Source organism: Mercenaria mercenaria, chromosome 13 (assembly GCF_021730395.1).
Source record: "Mercenaria mercenaria strain notata chromosome 13, MADL_Memer_1, whole genome shotgun sequence".
In the NCBI taxonomy this organism is placed as follows: domain Eukaryota; kingdom Metazoa; phylum Mollusca; class Bivalvia; order Venerida; family Veneridae; genus Mercenaria; species Mercenaria mercenaria.
In genome coordinates, this window is record NC_069373.1 from 67,430,449 (window position 1) to 67,454,292 (window position 23,844).

The 23,844-nt window shown below is 34.8% G+C and overlaps 1 protein-coding gene across 5 annotated transcripts in view; it reads right to left on the reverse strand.

The window, feature by feature from the left end:
• Positions 1-22,959, reverse strand: part of LOC123530165 (ubiquitin-like modifier-activating enzyme 1) — a 39,228-nt gene extending 16,269 nt beyond the window's left edge. The window contains exons 1-13 of one of the 5 annotated variants that reach the window (XM_045310900.2): positions 22,651-22,959; positions 22,187-22,270; positions 15,893-15,982; positions 14,529-14,599; positions 13,857-14,025; positions 9,716-9,850; positions 8,672-8,778; positions 5,094-5,178; positions 4,495-4,627; positions 3,958-4,055; positions 3,269-3,415; positions 2,629-2,799; positions 288-398 (exon numbers count right to left, since the gene is read on the reverse strand). In XM_045310900.2, the coding sequence (XP_045166835.2) occupies positions 288-398; positions 2,629-2,799; positions 3,269-3,415; positions 3,958-4,055; positions 4,495-4,627; positions 5,094-5,178; positions 8,672-8,778; positions 9,716-9,850; positions 13,857-14,025; positions 14,529-14,599; positions 15,893-15,982; positions 22,187-22,270 (1,401 nt within the window). In that variant the 5' untranslated portion in view covers positions 22,651-22,959. Of the gene's footprint in view, positions 1-287; positions 399-2,628; positions 2,800-3,268; positions 3,416-3,957; positions 4,056-4,494; positions 4,628-5,093; positions 5,179-8,671; positions 8,779-9,715; positions 9,851-13,856; positions 14,026-14,528; positions 14,600-15,892; positions 15,983-16,494; positions 16,519-22,186; positions 22,271-22,433; positions 22,507-22,650 lie in introns of those variants that run through there. The other 4 variants (XM_045310902.2, XM_045310903.2, XM_045310904.2 and 1 more) reach the window with 4 other exon arrangements.
• Between the last annotated feature and the right edge of the window lie 885 nt (positions 22,960-23,844).

The window sequence follows — 23,844 nt, forward strand, 5'->3', positions numbered from 1 at the left end:
CCTCATGATGCCACATATGTCTGTACAGTTTAAAAACATTTGTTACGTAGTTTCTGAGAAACAGGCTTACATGGAAAACATTCATAAATTTCTGTTCTAAAAAAGAATAATTCTGACAAAATGCAAGGAGTTCTAAATCCTGCTCTGTAACATACACTAATGACATCGAAGACCTGTGATGAAATTCAAAGCCTACAGTGAAGTAGATTCTTTAATAGAAAATTTCAAATTTCAAATAGTAAAGCTAAAAAAAAAAACATCTGCAGGGCGAAATGTCAAATGCTTACCTGTTTACATGACTCCTCTGTTAGAATTTCATCTCTGTTTTCTTGTGGTAGACATTCCAGGGCATCAAAATACAGATATTGACACACTGGACTGAACTTGCCTGAACAGGCCTGAAAAAGAAAGAAACAAGAGCTGTCTCCATAGGATGACACATGCCCCCGATGGCACTTTGAATGAATAGTTATGGCCGATGTTAGAGTTTAGGACCTTTGAGCTACGGACCTGGGTCTTGCATGCAACACGTCGTCTTACTGTGGTACACATTCATGCCAAGTTATATGAAAATCCATCCATGGATGACAAAGATATGGACCGGACACGCCCATCAATGCACTATCCTTTAACGCCTAAGTGTGACCTTGACCTTTGAGCTACGGACCTGGGTCTTGCGCGCGACACGTCATCTTACTGTGGTACACATTCATGCCAAGTTATTTGAAAATCCATCCATGGATGACAAAGATATGGACCGGACAAGCCCATCAATGTACTATCCTTTAACATCTAAGTGTGACCTTGACCTCTGAGCTACAGACCTGGGTCTTGCGCGCGACATGTTGTCTTACTGTGGTACACATTCATGCCAAGTTATTTGAAAATCCATCCATCGATGACAAAGATATGGACCGGAAACGCCCATCAATGCACTATCCTTTAACACCTAAGTGTGACCTTGACCTTTGAGCTACAGACCTGGGTCTTGTGCGCGACACATCGTCTTACTGTGGTACACATTCATGCCAAGTTATTTGAAAATCCATCCATCGATGACAAAGATATGGACTGGACACGAAAATTGTGGACAGACTGACAGACTGACAGACCGACAGACAGTTCAAAAACTATATGCCTCCCTTCGGGGGCATAAAAATATACAATATGTAATGTTAGTGTTTATCAAGACATTTTACAAGATATCATTTATAAACCTATGATTTTGAAAAAGCACAAGGAATGTAACAACTACCATTTCTACAAGTTGATTAAATCCATCACAACCTAAACTGCTGTATCAAGCCTTGTCTTCAGGTTTTAAAAAGAAAAAGACACACAAAAATCTAGAATGAACCTTCAAAATCAGCTCTCAAGCTTGTAACAAGAGCTGACAAATGCCCCCACAGTGCCTTGACCTTTGACCTGGTGACCTTGACCTTTAACCTGGTGATCCAAAAGTCAGTAGGGGTCGTGTACTCAATAATACTATCAGCATGTGAAGTTTGAAGGTCCTGGGTGCAGTGGTTCGCAAGAAAAGTGCCTTCATGCAAAAAGTTAACGTTGTGACAAACAGACGGACAGTAGAAAACTAAAATGCCTCCCTTCGGGGGCATACTAAAAATGCACAGACATGAAGTGCCCAGTCATCTCTTCATAACACAGGGCTCCAGATAATTTTTTTGGCCTATGAGTATTTACTCATCATAATTCTTGCAAATGAGTAAAATGGTAAAATCTGAAATTGACTAGGAGTATTTTTACTCCTGAAAATTTGTAAAGAGAAAAAAACAGAAATCAGTTTTATAACATATTTGGTGTAACACCCATAAATTTGTTTGCAGTTCAGTTTCAATTCAGCATCCAAGTTTTTGCTTCTTTTTTCTCCATCGGCTTGCTTTGGCATCACACTCAGTGCCAATTCCAATAGATTATTCAGTATACCTTAACAATGTTTTGGGAATCATTTTTTGTTGGTTTAAAGAATGCTTAGTACGTTTGTTCACTTCATACATTCTTTGAAAGAGACATGTTGTTGTTTACTCCACACCGGAAGTTGATATTTTAAATCGACACCGCTTTAAAATACACTACCTTACCATCAATATTAATTCCGAACAATTTGATTTACGCATGCATTGAGTGTATAATATAGTTTAACCTAGGTTTATAGAGTACTATTCAATGCCTGTGTACGTTCAATGTGGCAGAATGAATGCCAATCGTGCTCTGTTATGTAAAGCATCCAGACGATTTAGATTTTGTTTACGCTAGTAAAAAGTCATTGCATGCGTTTCTCTAATAACATGTACGTTTTTATATGCTAAAAAATTAGCAGACATGTGTATATGCATTATTTCAAAGCATAATTTACACTAATACGCATCTTATCTGGAGCCCTGATAACATCAAAACCTTTTTTTGCTAGGTTAGATTAACACATTTATTTCACATCAATTTTGGAAACATTTTTCACACTTTATCTTTACTATCTCTGACAGCAGTTTCCTTTACTATTGACTGGTATTGGTATCTTTGTTAGGTAATACTCAAGGTTTGAACCCAAACCAGTGTGACAATCCCAAGACATTAGTGATTACCCTGCACCACTCTGCCTCCCATACATACCTTCATGATTTCTTGTGCAGTTATTCCCCCAATGACGGCTGCCAAAGGACATAGATCACCTCGTGCTCCGAATGAAAATTCATTTATTACACTTTCATCTACATCCTCACATTTAGCTCCAGAATTAGCATTGATTTCATTGAAAACTTTCATAAACTCTCGAGCATCTTCCTGCAATAATAAATCACATTGTAAGTATATACAGCCAAACCTGTGCTAACAACCACTACTTTCTTTTCTGATTTAAATTACCTTATGTTGCAGTGTAAATAAAGCACTAAAGATCAAAGATCTGTTAATAAAGAGCACTTTTTGGCTCTCCCACATTTGCATTTCACAAACAAACTTCATTGTATTTATACTTTATTACTCAAACAGCTTAGAATTGTCAAAAGAATTTCAATTTTGATACTGTTTTTAAACTTGGGAACAAAGACCAACATTACCAACTCTTTTAGAATAGAGTTGTTGACATACCTTTTTAAGGTTTTTTGAAGTCATTTTCATTAAGTTTTCAACAATAAGCATCAAAATCTAGCACTTGTAAAAGACCGTGTGAACCCTGTATCACATACTTCACAAAAATACAACACATTCTTTCCCCGAAAATTTTTAACATCATAGAAAGCTCAAATTGTACCTTATTTCTACTCCTTGGTAATTCAGACTTCTTCTTGATGTATTCATGTATTGCTTGGAAAGCTATATGAAGCTGGCCTGGACGGTCAAACTTGGCAAAATCTGTCAACACAAACTCTGGTGCATTCATTGCCTCCTTTATGGATTTCTATAAAGAAAATAATTCTCTACTGGCATTCGAACACATGAATATATTAACAAAATTTATTTACAGGGTGTACAAAATGTATGTACAAAAATAAAGATACATTTCTAGAAGAAAGATATAATCTTGAAGCTTTCCAGTTAATTTTTTTTTTTTAACATCGCACCGACACATGATAGGTCATATGGCGACTTTCCAGCTTTAATGGTGGAGGAAGACCCCAGGTGCCCCTCCGTGCATTTTTTCATCACGAGCGGGTACCTGGGTAGAACCACCAACCCTCCGTAAGCCAGCAGGATGGCTTCCTCACATGAAGAATTCAACACCCCAAGTGAGGCTCAATCCCACATCAATGAGGGGCAAGTGATTTGAAGTCAGCGGCCTAAACCACTCGGCCACAGAGGCCCCTCTTTCCAGTTAAATTTAGATTCCTGCTATAGCTGGAAATGCAATGTTTTGGTAGTCTATTTTCTTACAGAACTAAAATTCTGCTTGAGTACAATTTGAGAAATGTTACATATGAATATATAAATGGGAAGACTTACAAACTTGATAGTTTTTGGCATCTTTACTTTGGTCACTATACCACCCTTTTGATAGGTTGAAAACCCTTTTGTGTCTCCTATACCAAATGTGTATGGTCCTGGAGAAAAAAAGAGGTCAAAGCAATGCTGTCCATGAAAAAGTCCTACTTGTCTGAGTACTATTTACCACTACTGAATGTAAGAGTCTGCACCTAATATATATATTACACAGGTAATACATTTCATTATCTTCACACAAACAAATTTATGCTTAAATGCCATTAAGTTGTGTTAAAGGTAAGATTTATTAGTATATTCTATACTGCTCAGTGTTTTATTGTTTAACATGAGACATGAAAATTCAGCAGCTGTTTGGCATAATAATACATTCTAGTTCCGAAATGTATTTTTGTCACAAATTACTTTTTAACAAAATGTTTTTCGTTAAACTTCCTTATCCTTGTCAAGAAGTATACTGTTTCCAGTTGTTGAACAAAACTTACAACTTATTTTGCATGATTTCAGTAACTGACTAAGACTGTAAAGTTAAGAACTTACCTAGCCACTTGATCTTGATAGGCTCATGTGAGTTAAGTTCTGTCATTCCTTTTACTTCTGAAAATTGTACATAATCTCCATCTTCATAACCATGACGTGTTTCATCTAGGCATGTCACCACACCATCCTCATCCTGTAATCAGAACTTAAAACTTCACATCCCTATCTTTTTAAGTAACATATTGTGAAATCATTTGATTTTCTGGACATCGACCTTTCTTGATTTTGCCCAAAATGGCCATTTCAAGGGGATATAACTTCATGGATTTCAACTCAGAAGATCAAATGAATGAAAATGTTATTAGGAGTTAATTTCATCAAAAGAAAGCTTGAAAATTAGTTCCGCGAAGCCTACTTGGGGTGAATTTGTTCTGGATTAGCACCATTTTTAAGTTTTTCAGTAATGTAACAGCAGGCACTTAACCTAACCAGTGCTCTTGGATTCTCTACCAGTACTGACCTGTTTTCCACAAGTAACTACTATTTTCTATACATGAATCAAAGGTTGAGAAACGAATGATTTCAGTCACAATGTCTTTTATCAAATCATTACAGAGACCATACACCTTGTCTGGTGATCAAACTCGTACAATACTTACAATATCAGCAATCATGTTGCTGATTGGCTGTTCACCGTCCACATCAGAGACAACAAAAGCTTCTCCAAAATCACAGAATATCATCCTGAAATAACAATACGTACAACTTAACAATATAAAGCAAATGGATATAAATATTTTATAATACAGAAATTCATACGACAAAGTGCTTCTGTCATAGAAATAAATCTCAAGCATTTGTTAATTTCAAAGAAAATTTAATTTGGACAGCTGCTTCTTTCTGAAAACAAGAGGACCATGATGGTCCTGAATCGCTCACCTATCCCCACATGACCCAGTGTTCAACTGAGTATGACGTCGTTATTTCTATTATTTGACATAGTGACCTAGTTTTTGAGCACATGTGACCTAGATATCATCAAGATCAAAAATTCTGACCAATTTTCATGAAGATCCATTGAAAAATATGGCCTCTAGAGAGGTCACAAGGTTTTTCTATTATTTGACCTAATGACCTAGTTTTTGAAGGCACGTGACCCACATTTAAACTTGACCTAGATATCATCAAGGTGAACATTCTCACCAATTTTCATGAAGATCTCGTGAAAAATATGGCCTCTAGAGAGGTCACAAGGTTTTTCTATTTTTCGACCTACTGACCTAGTTTTTGACCGCACATGACCCAGTTATGAACCTGACCTAGATATCATCAGGCTGAACATTCTCACCAATTTTCATGAAGATCCATTGAGAAATATGGCCTCTAGAGAGGTCACAAGGTTTTTTCTATTTTTAGACCTACTGACCTAGTTTTTGACCCCACGTGACCCAGTTTCGAATTTGACTTAGATATCATCAAGATGAACATTCTGACCAATATTCATGAAGATCTCATGAAAAATATGGCCTCTAGAGAGGTCACAAGGTTTTTCTATTTTTAGATCTACTGACCTAGTTTGTAACCCCACGTGACCCAGTTTCGAACTTGACCTAAATATCTTCAAGGTAAACATTCTGACCAATTTTCATGAAGATCCATTGAAAAATATCGCCTCTAGAGAGGTCACAAGGTTTTCCTATTTTTAGACCTACTGACCTAGTTTTTGACCGCACGTGACCCAGTTTCGAACTTGACCTAAATATCATCAAGGTGAACATTCTGACCAATTTTCATGAAGATCCATTGAGAAATATGGCCTCTAGAGAGGTCACAAGGTTTTTCTATTTTTAGATCTACTGACCTAGATTTTGACCCCACATGACCCAGTTTCGAACATGACCTAGATATCATCAAGGTGAACATTCTGACCAATATTCATGAAGATCTCTTGAAAAATATGGCCTCTAGAGAGGTCACAAGGTTTTTCTATTTTTAGATCTACTGACCTAGTTTTTAACCCCACGTGACCCAGTTTCGAACTTGACCTAGATATCATCAAGATGAACATTCTGACCAATTTTCATGAAGATCCGTTGAGAAATACGGCCTCTAGAGAGGTCACAAGTTTTTTCTATTTTTAGACCTAATGACCTAGTTTTTGACCCTACGTGACCCAGTTTCGAACTTGACCTAGATATCATCAAGGTAAACATTCTGACCAATATTCATGAAGATCTCATGAAAAATATGGCCTCTAGAGAGGTCACAAGGTTTTCCTATTTTTAGATCTACTGACCTAGTTTTTAACCCCACGTGACCCAGTTTCGAACTTGACCTAGATATCATCAAGATGAACATTTTGACCAATTTTCATGAAGATCCATTGAGAAATATGGCCTCTAGAGAGGTCACAAGGTTTTTTCTATTTTTAGACCTACTGACCTAGTTTTTGAACCCACATGACCCAGTTTCGAACTTGACCTAGATATCATCAAGATGAACATTCAGACCAACTTTCATACAGATCCCATGAAAAGTATGGCCTCTAGAGAGGTCACAAGGTTTTTTTATTATTTGACCTACTGACCTATTTTTTAAGGCACATGAACCAGTTTCAAACCTGACCTAGATATCATCAAGGTGAACATTCAGATCAATTTTCATGAAGATCCATTGAAAAATATGGCCTCTAGAGAGGTCAAAAGATTTTATTAATTTTAGACCTACTGACCTAGTTTCTGACTGCACATGACCCTGTTTCGAACTTGACCTAGATATCATCAAGATGAACATTCAGACCAACTTTCATACAGATCCCATGAAAAATATGGCCTTTAGAGAGGTCACAAGGTTTTTCTATTATTTGACCTACTGACCTAGTTTTTGATGGCACGTGAGCCACTTTCGAAACTGACCTAGATATCATCAAGATGAACATTCAGACCAACTTTCATACAGATCCCATGAAAAATATGGCCTCCAGAGAGGTCACAAGGTTTTTCTATTATTTGATCTACTGACCTAGTTTTTGAAGGCACGTGACCCACTTTCGAACTTGACCTAGATATCATCAAGGTGAACATTCTGACCAATTTTCATGAAGATCTCATGAAATATATGGCCTCTAGAGAGGTCACAAGGTTTTTCTATTTTTAGACCTACTGACCTAGTTTTTGACCGCACATGACCCAGTTTCGAACTTGACCTAAATATCATCAAGATGAACATTCAGACCAACTTTCATACAGATCCCATGAAAAATATGGCCTCCAGAGAGGTCACAAGGTTTTTCTATTTTTAGACCTACTGACCTAGTTTTTGACCGCACATGACCCAGTTTCGAACTTGACCTAAATATCATCAAGATGAACATTCTGACTAATTTTCATGAAGATCTCATGATATATATGGCCTCTAGAGAGGTCACAAGGTTTTTCTATTTTTAGACCTACTGACCTAGTTTTTGACTGCACATGACCCAGTTTCGACTTTGACCTAGATATCATCAAGATGAACATTCAGACCAACTTTCATACAGATCCCATGAAAAATGTGGCCTTTAGAGAGGTCACAAGGTTTTTCTATTATTTGACCTACTGACCTAGTTTTTGATGGCACGTGACCCAGTTTCGAACTTGACCTAGATATCATCAAGATGAACGTTCTGATCAATTTTCATGAAGATCTTATGAAATATATGGCCTCTAGAGAGGTCACAAGGTTTTTCTATTTTTAGACCTACTGACCTAGTTTTTGATGGCACGTAACCCAGTTTCGAACTTGACCTAGATATCATCAAGGTGAACATTCTGACCAATTTTCATGAAGATCTTTTGAAATATATGGCCTCTAGAGAGGTCACAAGGTTTTTCTATTTTTAGACCTACTGACCTAGTTTTTGAAGGCACATGACCCAGTTTCGAACCTGACCTAGATATCATCAAGATGAATATTCTGACCAACTTTCATAAAGATCCCATGAAAAATGTGACCTCTAGAGTGGTCACAAGCAAAAGTTTACGGACGGACGGACGACGGACACCGCGCGATCACAAAAGCTCACCTTGTCACTTTGTGACAGGTGAGCTAAAAACAATAACTAAAGCTACATGTTTACAATCTTAAAATTTTCATATAATTTGTGTTACTTTATCTTTATTTGTTCACTTTATTGTTGTTTCAATTTAGTAAAACTGTCTCAAATATTACTTACTGTAGACAGGGAAACATAACTTACCCAAAAAGTCCCCTTGTCTCAGCAACAATGAATTTAATGTCATTTGCATGGCAAAATTCACCTACTCTGACCTGCTCTTCAAGACTTGAATCTGTCAGAACCACCACCTGTTGTGAAGAAAAAAGATTGTAGTAATGATATACTTGAAATTTGTAAAATTAATCACGAAAATAAACTCAATTGTTTTATTTGCATACTGCTAGTATCATTTGTAATATCTTTCCAAAAATCTATCCTTGGAAAATCAACAAGATTTGTATTTTATGTTGAGAATGCACTGCTGTTGAAGAGCAAAGAAAAACTGGGGCCTCAATTGTTAGTTTGCGATAACGTGACCCAAAGTTTTTTTCTGTGGGTAGGTAGGTAGGGATTTTTTTGGCATATAATCATATAGGGAGAAAAAAAATTCCGACTGGCCAGAAAAAAGTTGGGTCACAGCGATTTTTGTGGGTAGGTGGTGTTACTGCAAACAAATATTTTTTAATGATAGCCTCAGGTATTTGTCCATCCTGCAAAAAATATGTTGCTCACATCTATACTTCATGGAGATCATGTGTATGAAGTTTCATATTGGAATCCCTTTTAAAAGGTTGAAGAAGTTGGCTCCACAAACTTTTTAAAATGGGGATTGATGCTTTGTAGTCCCTCACCTTTGTCCAACCCCAGAAAATGTCATGTAAATCTCTCTCCATGATAATCATGTGTATGAAGTTTCATTTGAATCCCTTAAAAATAGTTTGCTTAACAAACTTTTTACATGAGGTAGGGCAGGGGTGAATGGAATCTCTACAACAATGTGACAGTAGTTTGCTCCACAAACTTCTTGCAATGTGGGGATGGGGGCCACTCACCTTGCCCATCCAAACAATCTACAATTAATGGTGATTAAGAGTATGAAGTTTCATAGGAATCCCTTTACTAAGTGGAAGTTGTTTGTTCTGCACACCTTTTGCAATGGACTAACCACATGACAGAATGACCATAAGACAACTTCTTTTCTTTGTTTTTACAGGGTATAAAAAGGTCTGTATCTAGGTTAGCTACCTGAAAGTCTTTTAAGTAGGAGTCTGTCAGTTCTGCTGTGTAACAATTACATGGAACATAACTGTTTAATTCTGCCAATCTAGGTAGTGTAACCTCTGCTCTGTTCTTCCCAATGTCTGACTCACTTAGGAAAAACTGAAATATATATATATATTACGCTTGATTAAAATTTCACACAGCAAACAAAACTGACAATTTATTAACATCTTAACCAGCTAATCAATAGTCTATGGGACAATACATATACAGTGTAACTTCCGAAAACCGAACGACCTCCGGACCAGCCTAAAAGTTCAGTATTTGGAAGTTTCCGGAATTCAGAAGTTTGAAAGTTTGTAGGCAAAGTGGACATGGTGCACAAGATTTATGTTTTCTTACACGTAGGATGAAGGAGATTATTATCCTTTATAATTTTACAAGTTTATATAATGTAATTAATTAGTTGATTAATTAATAAATTACAAACATCAAGGATAATAAATACATAAATAACAAATATAAAGAAATAACATATCTTAAATAATAGCATTTACGCAAACATTTTCCACTTACATTTTACCATCTTTGGAGTCCCAAGTTCGTCAATATTTAATTAATGTTGATAATGCATATAATACAGTAGAATTCCGCTATTAAGACCACCCATGGTTCTTTGTAAAACTGGTCTTATTAGCGGTCTGGTCTGATTAGTGGACAAGGCTATACGGGTATGGTCTGGCAGATAATAACACATTGGAATACAATCAAGACGCAATAATGGCAAACACAGTGTTCAATTTATATGTACCTTAATTTTCTTTAATTTTTTTTAGCTTTAAATACTTGATCACTGTGTTAATCAAAGAGTTAATCAAACTATGTATTATTAAGGACGCACTTAACTGATAATGGTTTGAATTTCGTTCAATTAAAGACAATTACAACAATATCAAACAATTTCAAACTTCATTCTCCGCTGAAATCCCAAACGTATTTACATCAATAATAACAAACAAACACCGTTTAGATCTAATTAAATCCGTTTTAATCCAGTCAATTCGATCAGCGGGCATTTGTCTAATTACAAACAAATTAATTATTTCAACAATTTCTTATGTCAAAATAGTGATGTAAAACACCAAATATTTTTAAATAACAATTTTAGACAATCAGACAGATTAATACGTTGTTTTGATAACGTTTAAAAGACTTGTAGCAATTAACGGATAAATACACAATGTACACGCTTAACGTGTTAACACGATGTCTTACATGTTAATTCCCGCGGCGATTCGCGGTAACATACAGAAGAAATTGAGTGGTCGTAATTGCGGTGATTAATTAAGTGTGAAAAAATCAAACAGTTCTGAAATTGGTGGTCGCATTAGTGGATTAGCGGTCTGGTCGCATTTTCGGACAAACGACCATTGCTTTTAAGAAGGAAATATTCCGTTCTTTGCAAAATCGGTCGTATTAGCGGTGCGGTCGTAATTTTGGAGTGGTCGTAAGTAGGAATTTTACTGTAGTTTAATAGATGTAACTAAATCAATTAAAACACCAGTCTTTCTTTCATTCAAACGTAAAGAAAGTTTTTCACAATTAAGATATTAAATTCATCATGTTTTCATAAACTGAATACAAATGAAAGTAATCTCCGATTACTATCTTACTTTTGCATCAAATGATCATTGTGATTATAAAGCGTGTCAAAATAAACAACCACTGCTAATAATAACAAAAGAACATGTTGACAACTTGCCACAGGTGTTTTTGGATTAACAGGTGACACTTTTAATCTGGCAAATATTTTGCTGTTCGGTTTTTGGAAGTCAATTTTAGTGTTAAAATATAAAAGGTCTTTCAAAAATCGTCCGGTTTTCAGAGGTTAAAAAAATATATAGAAATAAGAACAGAAAAAAAACAGGACCTTGAGTTTTGTGCAGTTTTCAAAGGTTCCGGTTTTCAGAAGTTCCACTGTATATATATACCACCACAATTCTTTGTTTCACTGTCTTCATTGAATAGACATTAGCTACTTTATGTAGCAGGTGACACTTCAAAAACATTTGCCATTAAACAACTCCTTATGTGCATTTCATTTCATGCAAATGTATTAAAGATATTAAACAAGTGCTATTTATAAAACACATAATTTCATGTCACTATGATGACCAGTCAGAGGAACCTGGGTGTTTCAGTCTCAAACTTGTATCTTGTGACCTTGACATTTCACCTAGTGAGCTAAAAACAATAAGGTCATATAGCTCTCTGTCCAACACTTTGTAAATATTTCATGAACTGATGAAGTAAAATAGATTTGAATTAAAATTAATAGTGGTCGCTTGCTGTTTATAGATAACCATGCTGTAAAAACTGACCATTGTAAGCTAATGCTTCCTCTATTACTAACTAAAGATGCTTCCGAGAAAAGCGCATGTCTCCCACAACTGCCCCTATGAAAAATGTTAGTTTCTCTAGATGTTTTAGACAAGTGGATCCAAAACAGAAATTCCAGCCTACCAAATCAATAAACTACAGCGAGTCCAAAATCATGCCGCTGGAGTAGTCAAGAATGCTTCCTATGAAAAACCAAGTGCCGAACTTCTGAAAGAATTACACTGGCTTCCAGTTAAGGCTAGAGTCATGTTCAAAGTTTTAGTAATAGTCTTCCGTGTCATCAATGGTACAGCTCCAGTATATTTGAGGGAAATGTTTCTACCTACTCGACAACGATACAGACTTCGCTCACAAAGTGACACTAACTTTAACATCCCTAGACGGCGAACAAAATTAGCAGACAGATCTATGGCAGTCGTTGGTCCCAAATGGTGGAACGATCTGCCTAGCTGTCTGAAAAGCATTCAGTCTGAAGCCAGCTTTAGATCAAAACTGAAAACACATTTATTTAGGCAGTTTCATATAAAATTAGTGTAGTCTTGTTAAAATACAAAATATCAGAAGTGGTGTAAAATAGTATTTATACCTGTCCAAATCTCTAAATCTAAGTTCTAGAATCCTGTTCATATTTTGCATGTATATATTATGTTAAATGTGTGTTATGTAATTGTAAAGCGCAACAGAATATTTTATAATTTTTGCGCTATTTAAATGCCATGTATTTGTATTTATTAGATGGTCTGGATGAGTGGATCCAATCAGTAATTCAAGGGCCATAAATCAAAAGTGCCTGGGCGGATTTGGCTAGTTATCGAACTTGGGTAAGGTCTTATAGCCAAACACATTTTGTTCAAGCTTGGTGAAGATCGGATGAGAAATGTTCAACTTAGAGAGCGGACAAGAGTAAACAGACGGATTTTTTCAGTAATTCAAGGGCTGTAACTCTAAAATGCCTGGACCGATTTGGCTAGTTATCGAACTTGGCCAAGGTCTCATGGTCAAACACATTTTGTTCAAGTTTGGTGAAGATCGGATGAGAAATGTTCGACTTAGAGTGCGGACAAGAGTAAAAAGGCCTATTTTTCGATAATTCAAGGACCGTAACTCCAAAATGCCTGGACCGATTTGGCTAGTTATCGCACTTGGCCAAGGTCTCATGGTCACACACATTTTGTTCAAGTTTGGTGAAGATCAGATGAGAAATGTTTGATTAAGAGTGTGGACACGAGTAACAATGCCAATTTTTCGATAATTCAAGGGCCGTAACTCCAAAATGCCTGGACCGATTTGGCTAGTTATCGAACTTGGCCGAGGTCTCATGGTCAAACACATTTTGTTTAAGTTTGGTGAAGATTGGATGAGAAATATTCAAATTAGAGTGCGGACAAGAGTAAAAAGACCGATTTTTGGTAATTCAAGGGCCATAACTCCAAGACGCCTGGACCGATTTGGCTAGTTATCGAACTTGGCTGAGGTCTTATGGTCAAACACATTTTGTTCAAGATTGGTGAAAATCGGATGAGAAATGTTGGACTTGGAGTGCGGACAAGCTTTGTGACAGAGACACACACACACACACACACAGACTGAAGTAAATCAATATGTCTCCCACACCACTGTGTGGTGGGAGACATAATTTAATAGTTACCAAAGTTTCTATCAACTACACTGCACCTTCCCTGAAGTGGGATATATCAATTCTGAGCACATTTTTGTTCCAAATATCAACTATTCAGATCACTAAAATTTCTTTTTAAGGAGTTACCTGTGCTGACAGATCTGTCCATGTTGCATTACCAGAATCATGGATTGTAACTGACTTGACACCACCCAGGACAACATTTTTGGCAATCTCCACACCCAAACCCTTCATGCCAGAAATCAACACATTGGAGGACTGCATACGTCTCATAGCAGCATGTCCAAGAACGTACCTTTTAAATAATCATAAAATTTAATCTATAGTCTTTAGAGTTAAAGAGAATTTTAGAGAAAAGAGAAAACTACTACAGCTACATGTCTTAAAATATTTAAAAACAATAAACTGTTCAGATCAAAAACAACCTGAAAACAAACAAAATACATTAACTTATCTAAATTTACAATTTAACTGGATTTTCCAACATCTCCATAACCAATGAAAAGACATCTAACAATTGTTAATAAAGACCATCCTTAACAATTTCCCCAAAACAGATATATTCAAGACATAATATCCAAATGAACCTCAGTCAGTCTAAAATTCAGCCAAGAAGTTTTGAAATTGTGGATTTCTTACGGGCTGATCATTTCGTATTATAGATCTATGAATTACTCATCTGGCTAAGGTACGATTCGAAGTTATTTTATTAGTCTAGGAAATTAACTTTCCCCAGATGAGAATAACTTACAAGTCAGACTGACATGGTTAGACAGACTACAAAATGTTAATACTTACAGCTGTCTAGAGTACAGCCCTTCATCTATCTCCCCCTCTACACCATTCTGGGAATTCTTCGCCATCTCTGCCTGTAATCCAATATACTTCATTAAACATTGGTCAAACTATTTTAATTCCCCAGATTTCCCCTCATATATTCATGTTTACAAATACAGACAAAACAGCTGGTTTACAGAATGCTAGTTCCTACCAAACTTTCTTGTAAACAGAACAGTGACAAAGGAGACAACTGTGATTTTTCTACTGAAGATAAGTCACCAAAGTGACCATTGATTTGTAGACTAAGAAGCCTGCATGTTTCTGTCATAAAACTAAAATCCAAAACCTAAAACCAAACCATAAAAACACTCTCATTTCATTTTAGTTCACAATAAAATATCTAACTTAAAAATATACAAGCTAGTTCTAGTCCTACATTTACACTCTCAAACCAAATTTTAGTTCAAAATAATGATATATATATATATACAGTTTTTTTCCTAAGCCAAAGCTTACAATTTGTGTTAGTGTCCATCAGCATAGCCTGGGTATCCAGTCTGACAATTTTCACTAGTAAACTGACATTGCTAATGTCAGACACTTGATCAATACCATAAAATGATGTTTAATGCATTGGTAAAGTATCTTAATTAACTAGATGTATAGAGCGTTTCCCAGGCTACCATTCGAGCTTATAAAGTTACAAATATTGAAAGCTTATTGTTAAATGGCATGGAGAACTGACTCAACGAGCCTTGTGTTAGACCTCAGACTAGAAATCTAGGGACCCTGAGTTCTATCCACTGCCATCTGACTAATATTATCAAAACTCTTTTGAAATGATCATCAAATGAGATGTACACTCAAATGGCATCAATAGATAACGACCAACAGTCTTCAGAATCAGGGCATACTTTTACATTTCTTTAATCGGAGAATTTTGTGAAATTTTTCAGCAAATACCAATCCAATGAAATAGCAATTCCAACATAAAATTATAGTAGCATTGGCCCTGTTGGTGGTCTGGTTAAAACATTTGCAAGAACAATTTTTAGTCAAATTTTCTAAATAACCAGCTGGAGATGCCCATTCAAGTGTTTTCAATTCTGTGAATATTATTCTAGTAATCTTAAAATTTTGGCGAACTTTTCTTCTGGAGACTGTTTCCATTAAAATGAAGTACAGGAATGATCAATTAGAATCAAATACTAAATACAAACTACCTTTATAACAATAAAATATTTAGACATCTCTAAGCTTGATAACAATTTAACAGAATATTAGCACGATTTGTGTGTTTATTTTTTAGGAATTTCACCGAAAAAGGAATGTGCATAAGTGGAACAAATTTTGTGATAATCAGCTAAATAAATCAAACTTACTGAATATTTTCTGTACATAGCTTGAGTGTCTAAATGTTCAGTGCAGGTGTCTGTTTGATATGAATCAGTAGTAGAAGCCAGTTTACCAGGCTGCATGCATATACATAAATATATAGTTTATGTATTAGTTTTACATCTTATTACATGATTGTGTATAAATACATTATCCTATTAAATACACAACATATATATTTCATGACCTCTGTTGTAAGGAAACTGTTGTTAGCTGACATAAGGGAAGGCGACAATAATTTATAAGGCTTAGAGTAATGCTTCAATGAAATGCAATATACAAAGTAGTATCTAGTATCATTAAGTTTATATAGTCCCACCACCACCAAATATTTTACTTCCTCAATAGCTGTTTAAGTGATATGTGATCAATAATGAATAAAACTTACTCAATATGTTCAGATTAAACATAAAACCCCTTGCCAACTCCAACAAGTCCAAATATTGAAAATGAAATATACATGTACTAAATATCATGCAAGTTAGTAATTAGTACAATGGACTTTAACTTAGTCTACTTTAATTTTAGTTATATCACTAAAAAAAAGCACTGCCAACCTACAAAGATAACATCTTGTAATGATACAAACCGAGACAATCAATTGTGTGATAATCAGACAAATGTTCAACTTCAAAACTATACTGTCATCATCACTGCTTTAGGAGTTTCTCAAGAGATAGACCCATGCAAAATTGCTTGTGTGTACCATTTAACAAAAGGATGCAAATGCCTGTCTGATAAATCAAAAAAAAATTTTTAAAAATTTTATTTAACGTCGCACCGACACATGATAGGTCATATGGCGACTTTCCAGCTTTAATGGTGGAGGAAGACCCCAGGTGCCCCTCCGTGCATTATTTCATCACGAGCGGGCACCTGGGTTGAACCACCGACCTTCCGTAAGCCAGCTGGATGGCTTCCTCACATGAAGAATTCAATGCCCCAAGTGAGGCTGCCTGTCTGATAAAGGTTAGAGTCTCAGACATAGGGCACTATGCAAGACAGAGTTCATGGCTGTATGCCCACTAATAGTAACTTCTATGTCTTTATTTATAAAAACGTGGTAAAAAAAAAAAATATTCAAGAAAAGTGGACTGGTAAAAAATTTTATCAAAAATTCTTATAAATTAAATTATGTTATTTTTCTGTAAAACACTCTTACGCTACAATGATGTCACAAAAACATATCTTGACGTCAATGTTTTTGTTGCAACCAAGAAAGAGCGCGACTATATTTTATCTACTGTTTTATATTAAGAACATAATTATTAGAATCTAAATAATTTATAGCAAAACCGTGTTTTAACACTATTTAAACACTCGGGCAGTAATTCGTTGTACAAACAATTTCACTTGGGCTGCACCCTGATGAAATTATTACGCCTGACGTATAAGATATAACTGCCCATTGTGCATAAATAGTGTTAGACAAGCTTACTGTCGCTGAGTGGCTGCTTTTTAATTTCTGACTTTTGCAGCCACCGCGACTAAATACAATGTTGTACTGAAAGGCATTGAATACTTCCTTTTTTAAGTACATGAAATTGTAACAAATATTGATCTATATAGATATATAAACCCAATACAGACAATGGACACTTGAAATTGTGTTTTTTCAGTGTTGTAAAACCTAAATTTTTCGACATTATTGATCCTGACCTCTGCCGCGCACAAATTTAAGTGGCAGAAAATAAAATGTGCCCAGTGGAAACCCTGAATACCAGTACCTATCATTTCCAATTATACAAAATGTCTTAATGACTAATATTTAAGGTACTGGACCCATAATAGATTACCTCCTTTTTGAAGAGTATTCAATTTCTACCATAAACCTACTTTGACTGCAATGTTCAGGGGGCCTAGGTTCAAACCCCACTGGGACCAAACATTTTTTTTCCATATTTTCCTTTTTTCTAGTAAGTTTTTACTTCTTTCAAGACTTTCAAACATGGTCAACTTTAAGGATATACCAAGCAAAAGTCATTTTTTAAACATTACTATTAGGGGTCCAATACCTTAAAGACATGACTACAATTTTATGGTTTTTGTTTGATGGGTTCCCAACCATGTTATGACTTAGTTATTAACCTTTGGCGGCAAGTTATTCTGCCTTTGCGACCAGCGGAGACCATGATCAGCCTGCACATCCGTGCAGTCTGATCATGCTCTGCACATTTGCTATTCAGTCAGTAAATTTTCAGTGAAATCCCCTTTGAATAATAAGTGGTACTGCCCAAACTGAATGATGGACCAGTCCATTTTAGGAATTTAGCTGGCTAAGGGTTAATAAATACTGAAAGGCATTGAATACCTAATAATAGTAACCTATCATTTCCAATTATACTATGTTTGTTTAAATTGTTATCGTTACTATTATGTTATGTTTCTACATGCACATTGTAATTTGTATTGTAAGATCATAAGAAAACACAATGTAAAGGCTGTAAAGCTGCATACAAAAAATGTGTATTTTGTAGAAAGTATAAAAAACATAATAAACATTTTACTTCAACACTTTATTATTAAGCAAGTCTTAATAAACTATTGCACTTGCAGTCAACTTTCCCTATATATATACATTTTACCTTTACTACTTGTCATCCATGATTTATATCAACCTTTCCCCATTTATTTAAGCAAATGTCCCTCTTTAAAGCCTTTGTTAAGTCTTCCAGTTATAATCAAAGTTAATTGTTGGAAGAAACGCAGTTGAAGTACTGATTTGTATTTTTTCTTCTATATTGTCTGCGTTTTTATAAGTTGATAGTAGCGCTCTTACCATTTTCTTTTTAATAATATAAAATTAACAGTTTCATAATGGTGTAAAGATATAAGAGATTTAAATGATTTCCATTTTCAGCATGACTTTTATTAAAATTTAACAGATAAAGTATAAATTTATATATTAAAATTCAAAATCATAGTGCCATATTCGAACAAAGAACTTACAATTCAGCCTTTTTACATTTCATGGATATTACTACACCTACATAAAATTTGATTTTTCCATGAATTCTCAATTCAATCAAGTAATGTTGTTGTTTGTTGAAAACGGATTTATGGTCAAACGTACCCAAACCAAAATGTACACACATGGTAAAGTCAAAATGTACCCACTATTAAAATATCAAATGTATACATAAAGTCCAGGTAATATATTTTAATTCAATGTAGAAGTTATTAGTGTTTGACAATATTTTTTGACCAATGGCATTGCAGTATTTTTCAAATTATCGGGAAATTTATTTTGGTAAATCAACATTTACTTCCAGTCGTTTATTCATCCGGTAAGTCACATACTGTAGGCTGAGCTTAAATTTGTAAACAAAAAATAATTTCAAACTCTTAAACAGCGCCAGTCCAATTTAATTTGATAAATGCTTACTAATAAACACTAACCTATACTAAAACTTTAGTTTTAACACAATCATTGATTAGTTTTCACACCTTCAGCAAAAGAGCACCAAGTACTTTCACACCTGTTGTGAAGGATATTATCCTTTCTTTAAACGATTAATCAGGTCAGAGAGATGACCCGTATGCACCAGGCTGGTTCATTTGGCCCATAACAAGACATGTACACATGGGACTAATGATTATCAAATTATGATGAAAAACTTGTAAAAATATGCGCTTACAAACACATTCGCAATCTTGTTTTGACATGTAAGCTTACTTCTGAGCATGCACTTTGTGCTCAGACAAGCTATATAAGCTGCTTTGACTAGATTTTTGCAGCAGAACGAAGAGAATGTGGAACAGATTTAGAACTGTCAGTAAAGCAGGAGTTATTTGCATCGATTTTACGGTAATTTTCAACTTTTATACACTATTTTGCTGTGTTTCAGCAGTTCGCCACCATTTTGCAATTTTCCCAGCTGTATTATGATCATGTGACTGAAAGTAGCCATTTGATACTGGCGAAACTGAAATAGTATTTATAAAGGGAGATAAATGTTGCCATATTTTAGTTACGGATGCAGGGGGATACGAATATGCGGTTGCATCTCAAATCAGTGGAAGTCAATATGTTTTCTTCCACCTTTATCTCTCGGATTTTACAAATGGCCAGATAAAGATTTTCCAACAGTTACATTATTTTATTTTAAGAATTTTGTAAAATATATGATGACCTAAATGTATAAAATAACGTACCTGTTTGCATAGCGATTCGCAGATTGTTGTAAGTGTCAAATTCATTGAAATTTAGTTGCATTGTACAAGTAAAAGTTCAGTAAACCATAAAATATCCACACAATGATTGTTAGTCCTCTTCTAAAACCAAAATAACGTGCGTCTCCTGATTTATGGAATCTAAACTTTTGCAGCTCTCATAGTGCTCAGTTTAATAGTTTTGACTTATGCTAATGATCTGCTCAGTAATTAAAGTCAGGTTTCGCGGGTGAACTTCTGTAATGTTCGACCATTCTTGCAGATGAACGATAATGACGTTGGTCATTAAATTAATATCACAATATTTAGTAACAGTTTCGCATTTTTTGATAAGAAAATTTTATTTGTTCGATAGAAATTCGTATATAACTTTTTATTGAATTTAATTACTTAAATGATAAATGTTTATTCACTGTTTTGACAGATTTTGTATTAATTTTGGTTTGAATATAAGACCGATGCTAACTCTACATAAGACATTTGTTTACATCTGGTTTAGAATCTGACAACGCCTAATCATCTTAGATGTGCAATAAAATTCATTGAAGACGTTTAATGTGGCTTTAATTTAGTTTTATTGATAGAATTTTACATATTGCATGTATTAATGAAAAAGATCGCGATGCAACGATCTGGACAATGACGAATATCCGTACTAGAACTTTTGGTTGAAATCGTGGATATCCGAGTACTCGGATACTCGTTACAGCCCTATATGGGTCAATTGAACTAGCCCGGTTCAAACGAACCTGCCTGGTTCAAAAAGGCCATCTCTCTGACCTGTTAATGGAGTAACATCTAATTTACGTATCAAGATGACTTAAATTTCTTTAAGATTTCAAAATCCTATGTCAGTTGTGCTTCACTTTAACACTGAATATATAATTGTTCAGTAGTCAGTACCATCATTTATTTAAGAAATAATTTACAGCAAAAGAGTGTTTTACCACTATTTATACATGATGGGCGGTTGTACGTTGGGCGTAATAATTTCACGAGGACGCAGCCCGAGTGAAATTATTTGTACAATGTAGTACCGACCGAGTGCATAAATAGTTAAAACATGGTTTGGATATAAATTATTTCGATTCTAAAATGCCCTTAATCTAGTAGCGCTCTTTCTTGGTCGCAACAAAAACATTGTCGTCACTGCATGTTAACGTGACTTCATTCTAGCGTAATGTTTTATTTTCTTCCTAATTTTGTTTAATAAATATACATATGCAGCCATTATTTTATCCAAAGAGCTATAAAAATAAATAGATCAGCAACTTGAAAGGCATATAGAGCAAATCTCGCCAACATCCCGTGGCAACTGAATGAGATCTCATTGTAAGCGTCTGTTGATCATGATTGATCAAGTCAGCAAATGCTTTGAAATAAAGATTACTTTGTTTATGATAATGGTGCTTTTTTAACGTTATTTGTGTTTTCTACACGGGGAAGGAATGAATTTATGATTGGAAGTCTGAGAAATCAACAGTTGTCGTTTGAAAGTTGAACTCATTTCGGTTTATTATGTTTCGGGTGTACCGTCAGTTTTATACTTCAGTAAGTGTCTGTTGATTTGATCACGATTGACCAAGTTGGCAAACGCTTTGAAAGAAGATAACACGCTAACACAAGATGACACAGGATTATCCACAGTTGCCCTTCTGTGTTTTTGAGAGTTCTTTGTTTTATCCTAGTCAATAAAACATATCTTTAAAACATTTTAAACACATATACTGATATGCAATTTTAACAGGGCTGGAAACAGAACTGGACAGATGCAAAGCCAGGTAGCAAATTTGATTGGCCTTCTAATTTTGTGTAAATTAGCAAAGAACATTCAGATACATTTCCTTTCCTTTAAAATTTATTAATGTAAGGTCTGAAATTGGAAATAAAAGTTATTCTATTCTATTCTTTTGACTTTCACATGTGGGTACATTTTGGTTTGCATACATTTTGATCTCAAGTCAAACCTCAACGGGTGCAGGTCCTGCACCTATTGAGATTTGGCTTGCACCCGTTGAAAACGAATCAAACCATTGATTTTCTTCCAAATTTTTATATCATCAATTCGCAATGTAGCTAACACGTCTATCATGCACATATTCACTTACCGAATTTGAATTGCAGTGTGAATTCTCAGAAGTGTCGAGTTTTTGCTTCTTAGCTGCAGGCTCTTGGTCGATGCTACTGGACATCTGTAGTGTGGATACAAAAGACAAAAGTGAAAACAACAATTTGATTAGTTTAAAAAATATCAGTTCAAAGGCGTAAACATGGGTAAATTGTTAAATACGTTCGTGTTATAATCAACACGATTGAATTTGGTAAGTCTGTTGCGTCAAATAAAGCGCAGTTTACCTGCAATTTTGAAAATAACAGACGAGCAAATAAAATTCTGCCGATTCTAAAAATCAATATGGCGGCGCCCTACACGTGCGGAAGTTGGGAGAATTTAGAAATGACTCACAAGAATCCCAAACATTTTTTTCAGACTACAAAAATTTCATAATAATTTATTGATTGAAGACCACGAACTTAAAAAATCTCAAAAGACAATATAAATAGTAAATCTCACCCAAGCGGAAACAAACTTCTTTGTTTCCGAAAGCGAGGCGGGTTAAAGATATTCTTGAGATATGTCAAATAACTATAAACACCCAATACACAAAATGAAGCCGGCAAATGTCAATGAAATTTCTTTGAAGATCGGTCTTAATACGCGCTGATAGTTGAATATCACAATATCAATCTTCCCGAAATTGACAAATGTTTTATTTTCACTAAATTTCAAACTGATTTTAATTCAAAAACAGCTCGAAAAATTAACTTATTCACAAGTTTCCGAGAAAACCAATTCACGTAAATACTTCCTGTTTCTATGTTCAAGCTGAATTATGGGTATGACGTCATGTAAAACTACTTAGGCGTAGACCGCTAAATAATTGCTATATTCCAAGGGCGCATCCAGGGTTTTGCCGCTTTATATATTTTTTTTTTCAAGCATTTGAGTTTCATTTTTTGCCTTTGTAGTCTGCTTACTGCTGTTGTGTATACTGTAGATGTGTGTAGTGTGATTTTTGTCTTCCTGAATTTTGCTGTAGCTAAATGTTTGTTTTGTATGTAAATGAGACCTGCTTGAGTTTGTTTCTCAAATGTATTTCTGCTTTAGTTCATATGTTATATTCATTTTGTGTTTATTGTAATTACATCCCTTTTATAGAACTAAAATAACATGTCTGTGTACCTATTAACTGTGAAGTACCTAGTTGCTTGCAACCCTGCCTGTCTATTGGAAAATCTAATGATAGAGCTTATATGTCATGTCTGTATGTAAATTCTTAATTAAACAAAGTAAATTTTTTAACCATAATACAATCTATATTCCTATGTTATTTAATCATGTTCATTTTAATGATTATTGATTTACCCTATGAAAAAGATGCTAATCAGGTCACTTTCAAATCTGATTTGAGTGATATTCTGATTTTTTAAGATATTTCTTAAAAATGGCACCTTTGCCCCATATTTTTGGTCAACTTGTAACGAATTTCATCTTTTTAAGCATTTTTAAACCAAAATTGGTAAGATTAGCATGTTTCTCATAGATTTTATGTTGTGAATTATCCTTCTTACTTGTAGCTTATTTACTTTTGTTAACATACACTTGTTATATAGTCGGTTAAAAAAGCTCTTCAGAGCTTATGTTATTTGTAAATGTCTTGCCGACTCAAAATAAATCTTATCTTATCTTATCTTATCTTATCTTATC